The following is a 17,072-nucleotide window of genomic DNA, read 5'->3' as shown; positions in this document are numbered from 1 at the left end:
GATGATCTTGATTCTAACAGATAAGAGTTTACTTTCTTTCTAAAAATACCTCATTCTTTCAGCCCTCTGGATATCACACTTGATAAACTGACACATGCCATATGTTAGATAGTACCTTGGGTCCTGGAATTGTATCTCTTCAATTAGAGAGCTGACAATTTCCTTCCACTAGAATATATTATCTATTTATATACTTTTAAGAATTCTTTCACAAAAAGTGAAATTAAAAAAAAAAAGTCTACAGTTAAAATCAACAAATCTAAAGGCCCTTCAATAACTTCTGCTAAATGACCATTAGTCTGGCAGCTTTCACACTCCAACACATGATTGATTCGCAATGTTATTACTGGGTGGGAAAGTCTAGCCTTCACCACTGGGAAATCAGGGGTATGCTTCTCAGATCATAATGTGGTAGAAACATCCGCCTACTTGTCTTAATTGATCCGCGCCTTATGGTCTGAGCTTTCAGTTTAATGAGCTCTATCCAGCTGCTGCATCTGTCTGCAAAGGAACTGTAATCAACTGACGTTGCTGGAAACACAGACAGAAAACAAAAGAAAAAATATGTATGACGTCTCTTACTCGTCATAACACTCCTTCTGATGACGTAACTTAACTGTAATACAGAAAAAGAATGGTCCCTTTCAAGTCAGATAAGAGAGACAGTAAAGAGTCAAGCTTTAGACACTGATTTGTCCAAAACCAATTTCTCAGTTAGCTGGCTGAGCGTTTCTGGTGATGTCATAGTTGTGTGGTCTCTTAGGGAAAACGGAAGTAGGGTTTAACAGAAATATCAGGACCATATACCATGTTTTCACTAACTTTCTCCGCATTCTTTTTTCTTTACAATGTTTAAGCTGTTTATACTTTAGGACTTTAATTTGCAATCCAAACTTTGTGAATAATTGCCTTCCTATGTCTACTTTAAAATCAGAACAAAAAATAATGAGTCAAATGTTGACGAATAGATGAAAAAAATCACTAGTTGACTTATCTTTTATTAAAACATCTTCCTTCTACCAAGAGTAACAGGAAAGACAAAGGATCGCTTCTGTCCATAATCTCTTTTCCATGTACGTTTATGGCAACAAAGCTTCTCATAACACTGGGGTGGGTGGCAGGTGTGAATCTAACAAGTTCTGCTTTTACTGAACTAAAATATATATATTAAAAGGCTAACATTTTATTTTTAGAAATTGGAAAACTATAAAAATGCTTTAATTTTTTAAAATATTAGTTTTATTAATGTTTTTGAGACACATTCTAACTACAATAAAGCCACATTTTGGTGTCTGAATTCCACTGTCCAGTGCATTTTTCCAATGTCTGTATGTTTATGCACCACCACACTAGAATTTCACACCTTGGTGACTATTTGATTAGACGAACTCACCTCTCTGTGCAGCTGGTATACCTGAGTTAGAACTTGCACTCTTCAGGTGTTCTAATAAGACAATATGAACAACATTAGCTTGGATGCTAAGTATAAACCAGTTTCTCTTCTTTGCTGTTTGTAAGTACTCTCTATAAGCCAGAAGAAGAGGAGGAAATCTTTATGGCTTCATTGTAAAAGCAAACCAAAATAGAAGTATTTAGATTCCTAATGCAGTTTCTATTGACATATGAAAACTAGCTCAGTTAATCAATACCATGCCAAGGAAGACTACTTGTTAGTATAACACAAAAAGAGTTTCAGAAACTTTATAGGCATGAGAAAATATAAGCACAGTAACAAATAGAATGAAAGCAGGATGTGAGAAAACTGAGCAGAGAAAAGGGTCAATGAATTGGGAAGAAAATCTGAAATGAAACATGGAAGGGAAATATTTGTGTGAGGAAGGGACAGTAAGATTAAAAATTACACACAAGGCAATGACTGATGTCTCACAGACAAACACAAGCTCCTTACTAGCCATAATACTCCCCCTTACCACCAACCCCTTCATTCAAGGACATTACTGTCACCAAAGTCCTCTGGTGGTAACAAGACTTCGTGGAATGAAAAAGTGACTGTTCTCCATAGAAATAACCAGGAATCTCAATCACTTCCTTTCCGGTACCTCATACAAATAGCATCCAGAATTTTCTCTGACATGTTAAAAATCACCTATTCCTAATGTTCAGGATCTAGCTACACAAACACATTTGAATTTTTGTTTCAAAGAATTTTATAATTGAAGGAATAGTGTTGTCATGTAGAAATAACCCATAAGAAACACTGAGAATTATTTGGGTCAGCCAGTTGTTTTTTTTAATTTATAAACTAAATACACATTTTTGTCTCTGCCTAATTAGTTAATCTTTTGGTACTATTCTTAAGTTAATAAAAAAATTTACACTTTCCAAAAGTAAGATTTGTACACAATGTTTCTGATAATTGGGTACAATGGAAGCATCTCCCATGACGCCCTCCTCCCCATTTGTATACGTCAAGTGACCACTAGCTAATACTGAGAGTGTGCGATGGGTGCCACTCCTCTTACAATAGAGAGCTGATAAACAAACAGGGTCACTAGGGGGGGTCCACAAATTGCCTGTGAGGGTGCTATGCTGTGGACATGCCCTGATAATCATGGCCCCAGACTGCAGATCCAGACAGGGTGAGTCCTCTGGACTCTGGAAGCCCAGGAGATGAAATCTACAGGAAGAAGGCCAGAGCTGACATCTTGAGGCTGACCAGATCTCTAGGGACAATTCAGCATAGCAAAACCCAGTGCTGGGACAGCAGGAGACCTACCCCGGGTTTCCATGTCCCAGGAGGGTCCCATGGTTCTCATATGCCCTTGATGAGCATAGAATTACAAAAAAAATCAGGAATTCTGTGAAAGTTTTTTAAAATGTAGGGGCAGGGGAGGAAGCTAAAAAAAAAAAAAAAAAAAAAAAAGTGAAAATCACTGAAGTGAAATTATCTTCTGTACCTCAATATAATCTGGGTAATATGGGATTCCCCAGTAGCAACTATTTATGTTAAAAGCAAATGTCCACAGAAAGAATTTAAATGTAAAAAGTGTTTGTTCCCTTCCAGCCAGTGTGGATCAGAAATTGAGCATCTATCTATCCCAGGAACCAATAGGTCATGGTTTGATTCCCAGACAGGGCATATGCCCAGGTTGCAGGCTCAATCCCAAGTACAGGTGTGCAGGAGGCAAGCAGTCGATAGTGTTTCTCTCTCATCTATGTTTCTATCTATCCCTCTCCCTTCTTTCTCTCTAAAAATTGATAAAAACACATTTTTTAAAAAAGAACTTGGTCTTAATAAGGAAAAAAAGTATCTGTTCCCATTTCCAAGTTTAGCAAGTGAAAAGGAAACACAAAGGTATACAATGATGTGTATAAATTTGTTTTTGAAAAAGAAAATATAAAATATATTTGCAAAGATAGATAATAAGCTATTAAGAGCAACTGCCTCAACCCTTGCCAGTTTGGCTCAGTGGATATAGTGTTGGCCTGCGGAGTGAAGGGTCCCATGTTCGATTCCGGTCAGGGGCACATGCCCAGGTTGTGGGCTCAATCCCGGGTAGGGGGCATGCAGAAGGCAGCTGATCAATGATTCTCTTATCACTTATGTTTCTGTCTCTATCTCCCTCTACTTTTCTCTCTGAAATAAAAAAAAAACAACTAATGAACAAGACCAGAGCAGAGCATCAAACTCTCTCATGGATGTTTCTCCCTCTCTCTCTAAAATCAATTATATATATACAGTGGTGCCTCGCATAACGAACGCCTCGCACAGCGAGCTTTGGACAGGTTTTTCATGAAACCATCGGCCAAAAAGCAGAAAATGGATGAAGATGTGCAAGATTCGGTAGACTCTACTTAGTCTGTCTTAAAATTAAAAAAATGTGTGTTTTTTTAAAAAAAAATTATGTTTTTAGATGTATCTAAATAAAAATATGTCATCTTAGCATATTTTTTTTATGTCATCTTAGCATATTTTATGCTACAGAACGAATTATTTTTTTTAACATGTATTGTTATGGGAAAACGCGTTTCACATAACGAACTTTTCGCATAACAAGCTTGCTCCTGGAACGAATTAAGTTCGTTGTGTGAGGCACCACTATATATATATATTTTTTTATTTTTTTTATTTTTTTTATTTTTTTTATTTTTTTTATTTTTTTTATTTTTTTTATTTTTTTTATTTTTTTTATTTTTTTTTTTAAAGAGCAGTTGTCTTGCCTGTGCTGTGTGGTTCACTGATTGAGCATCGACCTATGAACCAGAAGTCACAGTTCAATTCCCAGAAAAGAGCATGCAGGAGGCAACCAGTCCATAATGTTTCTCTCTCATCAATGATTCCATCCCTCTTTCCCTTTCCCTTCCTCTCTTTGAAATCAATAAAAACATGTTTAAAAAGTAGTAGTTGCCTCTTGGGAAGGGCAATGAAGGGAGATGAATGCTTTATTGAACTATATGATTTTTTGGTAGGATTTGAACTTTCCACCATGTGCATTTACTACTTTCCCCATCAAATTTTTAAAGAATAGGGGAGAGGGAAAATAAAAGAAATGGAAAATATTTATTCTTGGCCCTCAAATATTAATGTGTTTGAATTAAATATGAAAAAAAATCAGTTTCAAAATTTGAGACAGTATTAAGGGAAATGGAGAGAGAAAAGATTTATCTCACTTAAGAAGAGCAGATTCATCTATTAATATGCTAGCTATGACCTTAATTTTTTTCTCTCCGAAAAAAGGCCTAAGGTGAGCTAGTCCTGGCAGCACCTTGCACTGGTTCGACTACTTCAAATATCGGGCTCTCTGTCACACTGCTCCTTCTGATTACAACTTGAGTTCCCAGGCAACAGGCTTTTCAGAAGAGAAGTACTACATATATAAGCTGTCTGGCTCAATGACAAACTAGTAATTTTGATTAAAAATAAATCTTATTAAAGTCATTTGGGCTTTGCTGAGGGCTAATGCTTAGTGTGGGCCATTTGTGTATCTATGTGAAAGAGTTTGAGACAAACACTTAGGTTAGGTCCCATTCTAACTGTAAAGAGAGTCTCAATCAAGCCACATGGCAGCCTACTTCTCTTACCATTTCCTTTCCCACTGAATACAAAAAAAGATTATTTTGTTTTAAAAAGCACAAGTAAGTGATAACTCTATTATCCCCAAATAAACAACCCTGGAAAGTTAGCCTGGCACGCACACCAGCACCTATGGCTTTCTTATTCTCCTAGTACGTTCCAGCAATATTTAACAAGCCCTAATGGCGTGGGGAGGGGGATTACCCTAAGTTAAGAGCAGTTTAGTGAAAATGAGCAAAATGATGACAAAGAAAAAAATGTGGCAAGAATTCTTCCTCCCTCAATTATACATGCTCCAATGCCTCTAAAGGCTTTTTTATTTTCCTAATCTGTCATACCAATGACAAAGGTGTTGATTAACTATGATAAAGTTCTATACTGACCACTAACTCACTTTGTATTATTAGAATTCACAGAACATCTTTGTTCTTAATAATTAAAAAATATGAGACAATTTTACATGGTCAACCTAAGAAAATTACTAAAACTGAAAAAATTCCTGCAGAAAAGTTCTTTGGCAGATTAGGCATTTCCATCAATCTATAATGCACTGATTAGCTAAGTCATATAGCTATAAAATCTGGATTAATAACCAAGTTAGATAAAGGATGTATATGAACATTCAGCATAAACTTTGTCCATAATTATATTCAAATATTGGTGGGTTGGTAATAAAATGGTCATATTATAGTTAAAAACTATTAAGGCATAGAAAAAGACATAACTTCAATTTGGACAGTCCATAAGGAAAAAATTTCAATTATAAAGGTAATACATACACTAGAGCAGTGGTAGGCAAACTCATTAGTCAACACAGCCAAATATCAACAGCACAACGATTGAAATTTCTTTTGAGAGCCAAAATCCGACTTCTGCGCATGGGCCATGAAGTTTCAATCACACTGTACATGCACACCCGCACGTGGTATTTTATGGAAGAGCCACACTCAAGGGGCCAAAGAGCTGCATGTGGCTCACGAGCCGCAGTTTGCCGACCACTGCGCTAGAGGACAAAGACAATTAAGTAGCTTCTCTATCTGGGTCATTAAAGCTTCCAGCTAAAAGTGTACAACATTCTAAACCACTTGTGCTTTTCCTTCAATCACCCTTTATTGTTTTCCTGCCAACATTAGCAGGTACCCACTCCTCCTCATATCGTCTCTTCCAAATAATCTGTTTTCCATCAGTAACTCAATTAATTAATTTTTTTTCTTTTACATTCCACTGTTCCCTACTCCAGCTTTTACTGTCCTCAAGCTACCTTAAAGAAGCTAAAATTTCTTAACCCTACTTCTCCGTCAATTCTTTTCTTCCTTCCTTCCCATTTTGAGTTAAGTTTTCCACACACTTTCCTCCCTTTAGTTTCTATTTTCCAATCATTCTCCTTTCCCTCAGTATCTCTCCCTTTCAAAATCTCCTGTGGATTGTGGTGGTCACCAATAATATGGAGAACTTTCTACTGTTGATACCATTTGGTCAATGGGACAAAATATATTTTAAAGAGAGAGAGAAAACAGGCATGCAATGAGTTGTTAATATATAAAGATATTTAGTTAGTATAATGAATTATTTAGACTTGTAAGAATTCAGAATCGTTAGTTGGCAGGAAAAAAATGAAAGCTAATTTTAAAGGTTTCATAGATTTATATTTCTAATAGCTAGTTTAAAATAATGTGAGGGAAGTCATTAAATTTAAAAAGTTAAGATATTGTTTAAAATCAAATTTGATTTAACAAAAAGAAAAACTAATTCTTATAAAACTACAATAAAAGTAAAGATAAAAAAAAAAAAAAAAACTTCTGATGTGGATACCTAATTATGGAGTACAACATATTAAAGGAATAAGCCAACTTATTTTCTTTTATATTGAAACCCAGATTTTGGCCTATGCTTGTCACATTAGTCAGCAGCTGCTTAATGAAAAGAGTAATCTTGGCAGCATATAGCTTATGCCACTGAGCATGAGGAAATCATGCCAGCATAAAGCAAAATGAAAGCAGGAACAAGGTGGGTATTATAAAAACTTTTTCCTTTATACAGTTTTATCTAACAGTATATAAAAACTAGGATCAATTTAATCAAACCTTTCAAGTCTTAAAACTCTCAAAATTTTAATGAAAATACTATCCTATTATAGATTAGATTTGTAAAGTATTTGAAATTTATTTATAATAGGATAAAATACATAGGTCTTTAAACCCTACAATATGGTATTTCCTATATATATCATTTTATAAGTATCTTGAAACTATTTTGAGAAAAACTGAAGTCTTGATATTAATAGTTAGGAAAAACACTATGAAAGTGGCATAAAAATTCACTATAGCCATCTTTTTTCTCGTAACACAGCTTCACATGAAAATAATTTATGTCAACGCCACATCATCTATGATCCTCACAGTATTCATTAAAATATTTGGATGACCTTCATATGACAATGTCCTTTAAGAAATTATTTCAGCTCAGCACCTTTTAATATTTCAAATCTGAAAAATCAAGATAACTAGCAAGGTAACACCAAGCCAACCATAAATTTGAGACATACTTCAAACTATTTTGTTACCTTGAGAAACAAAACCAAATATAACAAAAGATGGAAGAAAATATTGAGCATGGATGGACAATTCAGGCCCAGGCTTACTCTATACACAGAAATAGGATACATATAATTGAAGCATCTTTTCTTCACATAATATTCACTCATTTCCAATAATATGAAAGGATAAGAAAAGGTTTATCTACAAGTGAAAAGATGGAAGTATTAATAAATATACTGTGCTTAACTTAGCTCTTAAAACTACTTTTGTCAACATAAAAGAAAATGAACATTTTAACAAATTATCCTATTTGTGATAGAATCCAGAATTAAAAAAGAGCCAAAACCGGTTTGGCTCAGTCTGCGGGCATCAGTCTGCGGACTGAAGGGTCCCAGGTTCGATTCCGGTCAGGGGCATGTACGTTGGTTGCGGGCACATCCCCGGTGGGGAGTGTGCAAGAGGCAGCTGGTCGATGTTTCTCTCTCATCGACGTTTCTAGCTCTCTATCTCTCTCCCTTCCTCTCTGTAAAAAATCAATAAAATATATTTTAAAAAAAGGAAAAAAAAAAGAAAAGCTCCATCAGCTTAGCTAACTGAACTAACAAAACTATAAAAATTATATATATTTATTTACTTCTTAGTATTAGTAGTTGACTTTTGAGCCTCTGTGGGTTGCATATAGAAAAGCAGAGAAGAGCCCAGCTCATGTAGCTCAGTGGTTGAGCATTGACGCATGAACCAGGAGGTCATGGCTCAATTCCTGATTCCCAGTCAGGGCACATGCCCAGTTTAGGGGCTCGGTCCTCAATGTGGGCCGTGCAGGAGGCAGCCAATCAATGATTAATTCTCTATCATCATTGATGTTTCTATCTCTCCCTTCCTGTCTGAAATCAATAAAAATATTTTTTTAAAGTAGAGACATTTTTGAACATTTATTCCTAACACTCTTACCTGCCCTCTCCTGCCTGTTTCCTCTGAATTGTTATGCTTATTTTTTTCCAGATATTCTACGCAAAGCTTTTTCTTCATATTATAATGCCCAGTTGCTACATTCATGTTATAACATTCTGACATTTTTAGGATCTTTACAAAACTCATCCTATCCTCTAATATTTGAAAATACTTTCTTTAAAATAACTTTTTCAAATATATTTGGTATAGCCCATGTTCTCCTAAAAAGACTTTGAGGGAACAAAGACAATAAATAAGCATGCAACATAAACCACAATTCACAAAACTGTTTACAACAGGTACAGATAAACTCTTTAGTGCTTACTGATGATTCTGAAATGCAATATTCATGGAAAAGCACACATGTTTTTCAGATAAGCACTTAGTATAAAAAGTTTTATACACATTAGTACTGGTTTTGATTATGTTGATCATTATGAACAAGATGATGGTGATGACAATGATAATAAAGGTGAAATGATCTGATTCCATTATTTCCCAATTTTGAAACACTTTCTTTCTTCAAACAAAATCACATATAAAAAGCAGATACCCAGAAACACACTGAATCAGAGCTGCTCTAGTTCAGAGGTACCGTAGGGGGTCCAGAGACCTATCCCTTCACATCCCCAACCCTTTTCAGCTCCCTCCCTTTCCACCCTGCCTCCTGGGAAGTCGTGAGGCACCTCTGAAGAAACACTATGGTTTAAAATTATTGGTTTAACTAATTAGAAGCTATTTGGAAATTTTTAAGTTCAGTGTGACCATAGGCATAATTTAGCTTTTGATTTGTTTTTAGTAATGGGAATATGTTAACTGAAGAACCACAAACTGCAGAAACCCAGGGAATTGGAGAATTTTAAAGGCTAGAGGGAACCTTAATCCTTTCACGTTTCACAGATGAGGAAATGAGGTTTAAGTTGGCCTCAAGTCTCACACCGCTGAGTAGCAGAACTGAGAAGAGATCCCAGGTCTGTTGCTTTAATACTCCACCTATGGCTCTTCTCTACACTCCTTAAATTGAATTGCAAATATTTTAAGATTGTTCAGCTATTACTTATTCCACTCTTATTCTTTTTTCCTTATTCTTCAGTTCACACAGTATAATTTATACAAAATATACTAATGACAAGAAATACTGGTTAGCCAAAACCGGTTTGGCTCAGTGGATGAAGCTTTGGCCTGCGGAACTGAAAGGTCCCAGGTTCGATTCCGGTCATGGGCATGTACCTTGGTTATGGGCACATCTCCAGTAGGTGTGCAAGAGGCAGCTGGTTGATGATTCTCATAGATGTTTCTAACTCTCTATCCCTCTCTCTTCCTCTCTGTAAAAAATCAATAAAATATATTTTTAAAAAAAGAGAAAGAAATACTGGTTATAATGACCTTTGAAAAAGGACTGCAGATACTGTGTAATCAACACAGATAAAGCAAACTTAAGAGTTTAAATTTGATCTACAGAACTCAGTATCTAGTAACATGGTAAAATACAGCTAACAGGAACCCCAAGAACACATACATATTCCAATAGATTAGCAATTGATGAAATATTTTTTGTTAATTAGTTCTTTGTTTTGTTAATTAGTTCTCTCCCTCCACCCAGCCCCACACATTTCAGGTTAAGGATGAATAAAAATGATACCTAAAAATAGTTTAAAACTAACCCTGCATTAAATACACATTTCTGTATAAAATAGGTATTTAAAAAAAAAAAAATCCTGTCTATTATAGTCAGTTCAAGGGAGATTCTTAACAGTTCTACTTTTTATTCTGGGAGCTATATTTATTTTATAAAGCTGAACTCAGATTATCTTTGGTTTTGATTTTTCCTCTCTATCCTTTCAAGGAAGTTGAAGTATGCAAAAATTCTACATGGAGTTCTAAGTTAGAATTTTAATTTAGACAAAAAGGGAAAAGGACCACAGTTACCATGTCAGAAAGTTCAGAATTTAAAAGTACCTCATCTTTCCAACTTCAAAATAAGAGATGGGATCCACTTATCTATATGGACAGGCTTTGCACTGATTTAGTAAAGATTATTAATGTACATGCAATGTGAGTATAAAACTATTCCACATTACATCTAATTTGATATCAGATAATATACCTGACAAGTAGAAAACATGAAATAATTTCACTTGTATTATAAAATATAAAAATAAGAAAAGTCAATATGTTTTTTTGAATAACAGATGTACCATTTTTCAGAATAAAACATTTAGGAAAAACACAAACTACATTTATTATACATGTAATGCTATGAAGTATAATAATTCTATAAATTTTGTAATAAAAATTGCACTGAAATCAGAAGAAAAATGAAAAAAACTACCATTTTCTCCAAAGAGTGTTAGATCTAAGTAGATGCACTATTATTAAGAGATGATCATTTTGTATTTGAAAAAACGGCAGTATCTTGTAAGTACCTAAAAATGTTCAATTGTATCCAAGATACCTAAGAGACAAAAACACACTCCTTTCTCACATTACTGCTGCCACACAAAACCTCTCCAAATACCTCTGGAGAAAATAAGTAGTTTGTTGTCATTTTCAAAATGAATATTTTTGTATTTTCAATTGTTGCTGAAAAAAATTACCAAACATAATATAAATTTCAAGTATATCAAATAAATCACTATGGGAAATCCAAATCTCTGAAAATAAAACTTTAATACATTTGATATATAAAAATGGAGTCTCATATGAAAAATTATTTTAATAATATGTGCTGACATTACTTGAGAAATTAAAATGAGAATATTACTTTCCCCCTTTTATGAATATGAACATAACAATGAAAGAATGAAGAGTAAATCTTCATCTCAAGATTCTAAGATTATCTACAATAATGAAGCAAGTAAAAAACACTAGAAACTAAGATTTGTGTTTGCATTTCCCTTATTTAACCAACCTTTAGCTGGTGGAAAAGGATGAGAAGGAAGTGAATCTGAACAGAGTTCCAGTGGAAACTGCAGAAGTTCTTCATTATCTGTAGAGGCTTAGGAAGCAAGAAAAACACTAATTATTTAGTAATAACCTTTTATTAATTTTTTTAAAAATTAAGAATCTGGTATAACAAATTGTAAGAAAGTTCTTTGAACATCTATATGCCAACAAAGTGGGCAACCTGGGAGAAATAGACAAATGCTAAGTACAATCTGCCAAAAAGTAATCAGGAAGAATCAGAAAACTTGAATAGGTCAATAGCAACTAATGAAATTGAAGCAGTAATAAAAAAAAAAAACTCCCAGCAAACAAAAGCCCTGGACCCAGTAGCTTCACAGGTGAGTTTTACCAAACATTCGAATACAAATTAACACCTATCCTCACACTCTTCCAAAAAATTTAAGAGGAGGGAAGACTTCCAAGCTCTTTATATGAGGCTAGCATTATCCTAATTCCAAAACCAGATAAAGACACTACAAACAAAGAAAATTATAGGCTAAAATCCTTGATGAATGTGGATGATAAAATCCTCAACAAAATATGAGCAATTAGGATCAAGCAATGCATTAAAAAAAAAAAAAAAAAAAAAAAAAAAAAAAAAAAAACATACACCATAACCAAGTGGGATCTATTGTATTTTAGGAATGCAAAGATGGTTCAATATTCACAAATCAATAAATGTGATTTGCCACATAAACAAAATGAAAGATAAAAATCATATGATCATATCAATAGACACATAAAAAGCATTAGACAAAATCCAGCACTCATTTTTGATTTAAAAAAAAAAACTCTCAGGAAAGTGGGAATAGAGGAATCATAACTCAACATAATAAAAAATAAAGGTCATATATGACACACCTACAGCAAACATCATACTCAGTGGTCAAAAACTAAAAGCATTTTCCTTAAGATCAGAAGCAAGACAGGGATGTCTGTTTACACCACTCTTATTAAACGTAATATTGGAGGTCCTAGTCACAGAGATCAGACAGAAAGAAGAAATAAATGTATCCAAATTAGAAAGGAGGAAGTAAAACTATCATTATTCGCAGATTACATATATTGCATATAAAAAACCCTAAAAGACTCTACCAAAAGATTGCTATATTTAGTAAGTAACTTTAACAAAGTAGCAGAATACAAATTTAATACCTGAAAATAGATTGCATTTTTATACACCAATAATGAACTCTCAGAAAGAGAAACTAAAAATAATAATAATAATAAAAAAAAAAATCCCATTTACCATTGCAACAAAAAATAAGATAATCTGGGAATAAACTTAACCAACAAGGTAAAAGTCCTATACTCGGAAAACCACAGAACACCGAAAAAGGAAAGAGAGGAAGATACAAACAAGTGAAAGCATATACCATGTTCATGAACTGAAGAATTAAATCATAAAATGTCCATACTACCCAATGGCATCTATAGATTCAATGAAATCCCAATTAAAATATCAATGACATATTTCACAGATCTAGAACAAATATTCCAAAATTTATATGGAATCAAAATAAAAACCCGAATAGCCACAGCAATGTTGAGAAAGAAGAATAACGTAGGAGGAATCACAATACTTGATATCAAACTATACTACAAAACCACTCTAATCAAAACAGCCTGGTACTATCTGGATTCTAGTGATACGTCTAATAAGGGGTTAAAATAAATTGATGAACAAAATAGATCCAGAGTCATAGAAGCATGGAACAGACTGTGGAATCTCAGAGGGAAGGCAGGGAAGGGAGGGTGGGTAGGAGGAGATCAACCAAAGAACTTGTATACATAAATGCATAACCCATGGACACAGACAACAGGGTGGTAAAGGCCTGAGGCGGGGCATGGAGGCAGCCTAGAAGAGGTCAATGGGAGAAGGAGAAAGGAGAACATATGTAATACTTGCAACAATAAAATTAAAAAACAAACAAACAAAACAGCCTGGTACTAGAACAAAAACAGGCAAATAGACCAATGGAACAGAACAGAGACCCCAGAAATTGAGCCATGCCAATATGGTCAATTGGTATTTGACAAAGGAGGCAAGAGCATACAGTGGAGTAAAGATAGTCTCTTCAATAAATGGTAGTGGGAAAACTGAACAGGCACGTGCAAAAAATGAAACTAGACCACCAACTTACACCATACACAAGAATAAACTTAAACTAGATAAAAGATTTAAATGTAAGTCACAAAACCATAAAAATCCTATAGGAAAACATAGGCAGTAAAATCTCAGACATCTCACTTAGCAGTATTTTCACTGAGACTTCGCCTAGGGTAAGAGAAACAAAGGAAACAAATTAACAAATGGGACTACAAACTAAAAAGCTTTTGCACAACAAAAGAAACCATCAACAAAATGAAAAGGGAAACTACTGTATGAGAAAACATATTCACCAATGATACATCTGATAAAGGGTTAATTTCCAAATTATACAAGAACTCATACAACTCAACACCAGAATAATTCAATTAAAAATGGACAAAAGACCTGAATAGACACTTCTACAAGGAGGACATACAGATGGCCAATAAACACATAAAAAAATGTTCAACATCACTAATCATCAGAGAGATGTAAATTAAAACTACAATGAGGTATCACTTCACACCTGCCAGAATGGCTACCATCAATAAATCAACAAACAACAAGTGCTGGCGAGGATGATGAGAAGGGAACCCTAGTACACTGCTGGTGGGAATGCAAACTGGTGTAGCCACTGTGGAAAACAGTGTGGAGTTTCCTCAAAAAACTAAAGGTGAAATTGCCTTTTCACACGTCGATCCACTTCTGGGAATATATCCTAAGAATCCTGAAACACCAATCAGAAAGAATGTAAGTATCCCTTTGTTCACAGCGGTGTTATCTGGAAAGAGCTCAGGTGCCAATCAGTAGATGAGTGGATAAAAAAAGCTGTGGTACAGTTACACCATGGAATACTATGCAGCAGTAAAAAAGAAGGATCTTTTACCCTTTGAGATAGCATGGATGGACCTGGAGACTACTATGCTAAGCTAAATAAGCCAGGTAGAGAAAGACAAATATCACATGATCTCACTTACATGTGGAATCTAATGAACGAAATAGGTCCAGAGGTATAGATGCATGGAACAGAATAATAGACCTCAACGGGTGTTGGGAGGTGGGGCAGGAAGAGATTAACCAAATGGACATAGACAATAGAATGGGGATGGCCTGACATAGGGTGGTCATTGGGTGGAGAGGGGCAAAAGGGGGGAAAATGGGAAACTTCTGTAATAGTGTCAAAATATGATGGGCCAGTGTTGCTCAATGGTTGAGCATTAACCCATGGAAGCAGGAGGTCACAGTTCGATTTCTGATCAGGGCACATGCCCTGGTTGTGGGCTTGATCTCTAGGAGAAGGCATGCAGAAGGCAGCCAATCAATGATTTTCTCATCATTGCTGTTTCTATTTCTCTCTCCCTCTACCTCTGTAAAATCAATAAAAACATATTTAAAAAAAATACAATAAAAATAAATAAGAAAACAAAATCCTACTTTTAACACCTAACAAAGCAAAAAAGAATGACATTTTACTGGGTAAATGACCACTCTGGGAATCTGTTGATTACTACGGAACTTTTCCTAAGAAAAACACGTGATGATTACTACATCAGTAGTTTCTCAAATGCCTTGAGGATCTCCTTAGAGCTACTAGGATAGAAACTGCTAAGTTACTGCAGAATTAATATGCTAAATTTAAATCTATAAAACAACAGGATCTCTATGTAAATACCAGTTCACCACCTTTTCATGCATAAAAAGTATTAAATTAGCCATATGCTTATCCACACCGTTACTTTCATAAACAAAAAGTGGCAGATTCTCTTCAAGAAACAACTCATTTATTTAATTTACTATCCTCTATATTTTATCACTAAACTATAATGTAGACAAACATGAACTATGATCCCACTCATCACAGATTTACCTCTTTGCAATGACTTTTCAACCTGTGTTTTTGTCGTCTGTAAAGCTTGATTTTTATCAAAAGTTATTGCAACGGCTGTGACTGTAACCTAGAATCACAGAGACAGTTAAGATTAGCAAAATAATCATTGTCAAAATAAGTTTACTACTCAATACATATAACTTACACTAATTGGTTAATTTGCATTTCCTGGTTAAGATTCTCAGTTATAATTCTGGTTAAAATTCTCAGAGAATTATACATCAGCCCAGATATTCAAACTATAACTAAGCCCAACATGTACACCTACACATAGATATTCCAGAAAGAGCTCAAGAACTTTGTCTAACAGATGGGGACTGGAGAAACTGCATATAAATACAAATCCTATTGTTTGAATGCTGGAGCACAAATATAATTCCAACTTCAGATAACCAGAGTTCATGAAAACAAAATATACACAGTATGTTTCATACTAATAAGTTTCAAAATATTTTTAAGTAAAACAGCTTATAGTTATTTAATTATATCATATTTATAATATTATAACAGATCAGATAAAAGCTAGAAATCTTCTTTAATAATAGACTGAATCTTAAATACCTGAATTAATTCATCTTCAGGAAGAGATACTGTAAAATTTACATGGCAAAGGCAGCAGGGGATCATAGACCGTAGTTTAAAATACAGGCTCTATACAATAGAAAATATTAGCAATGTCATTTCTTTTCATTTAAAAATTTACAAAAACTGACATTTTAATGCACATTATGGCAAATGGAAAGTTTAAAGAATTAAAACAAAGCTGGTCCAATTCTGCTTGTTTATCCTTACATAAAGAATCCATCTATAATAATAAAAGCATAATATGCTAATTAGACCAGATGTCCTTCCGGACGTTATTCTTTCCACACAAAGATGCCTGGACATGGGCCACAGTGGCGTGTGGGGGCCAAGGCCAAGACCCTTGCACAAATTTTATGCATCAGGCCTCTAGCCTATAATATTAACAGCATAATATGCAAATTGACCGAACAGCCGATCAGTGGAACAACCATCTGGATGACCACATGATGACACCCACTAGCGCCAGGCCAGCCAAGATGGGTGTGATGCGATTGATTGGGGGCCCTGCCATTACCCCATGATTGCCCCGCAGAGGCAGGCCCAGACCACCAGCAGGCGGGATAATCAATTGGGGGGCTCCACGATCGCCCCAAAGAGGGAGGCCCAAGCCACCAACTGGCAGGCTGAGGTGGGTGAGCAGGGCCTCCCTCTATGGGGGCGATCCATCATGGAGCCCCAGCTGGGTGGGTGGGGCCTCCCTCTGAGGGCAATCGATTGCGGAGCTCCCGCACTGTGGGAGGGCACAGGCCAGGCTGAGGGGTGCCCCCCTCCAGTGCACAAATTTCATGCACCAGGCCTCTAGTTTTTAATATTATGGCAGACAATAAGGTTTAATCATATCTATCAATGTCATAGAAAATAATATAAGAAAAATGTATTTTAAATTTACATACACACAATAGATTTTTATGAAGTTTAAAGCTATCAGATAACTTAAAATATATTCATTTTATAGTATGGTATATTAAAACAGACAGGACTTTAGCATTTTATTTGATGGCAGACTAAGTTGATATGTAGATAAAAATAATTTAGCCC

General features: G+C 34.9%; 1 protein-coding gene across 22 annotated transcripts in view; it reads right to left on the bottom strand.

Annotated features, from left to right (window-relative positions):
- C2CD5 (C2 calcium dependent domain containing 5) overlaps nt 1–17,072 on the bottom strand; it is a 96,024-nt gene that overhangs the window by 5,012 nt on the left and 73,940 nt on the right. For 8 of the 22 annotated variants that reach the window (XM_084877174.1, XM_084877182.1, XM_084877180.1 and 5 more), the window contains 5 exons: nt 16,011–16,100; nt 15,429–15,516; nt 11,435–11,521; nt 1,394–1,444; nt 430–531 (listed from right to left, as the gene is read on the bottom strand). In XM_084877174.1, coding sequence (XP_084733300.1) covers nt 430–531; nt 1,394–1,444; nt 11,435–11,521; nt 15,429–15,516; nt 16,011–16,100 — 418 coding nt within the window. The remainder of the gene's footprint in view (nt 1–429; nt 532–1,393; nt 1,445–11,434; nt 11,522–15,428; nt 15,517–16,010; nt 16,101–17,072) is intronic. The other 14 variants (XM_084877166.1, XM_084877172.1, XM_084877170.1 and 11 more) reach the window with 4 other exon arrangements.

This window comes from Pipistrellus hanaki (genome assembly GCF_964339955.1).
Source record: "Pipistrellus hanaki genome assembly, chromosome: 3".
Classification (NCBI taxonomy): domain Eukaryota; kingdom Metazoa; phylum Chordata; class Mammalia; order Chiroptera; family Vespertilionidae; genus Pipistrellus; species Pipistrellus hanaki.
This window is presented reverse-complemented; position numbering and strand designations above follow the sequence as displayed.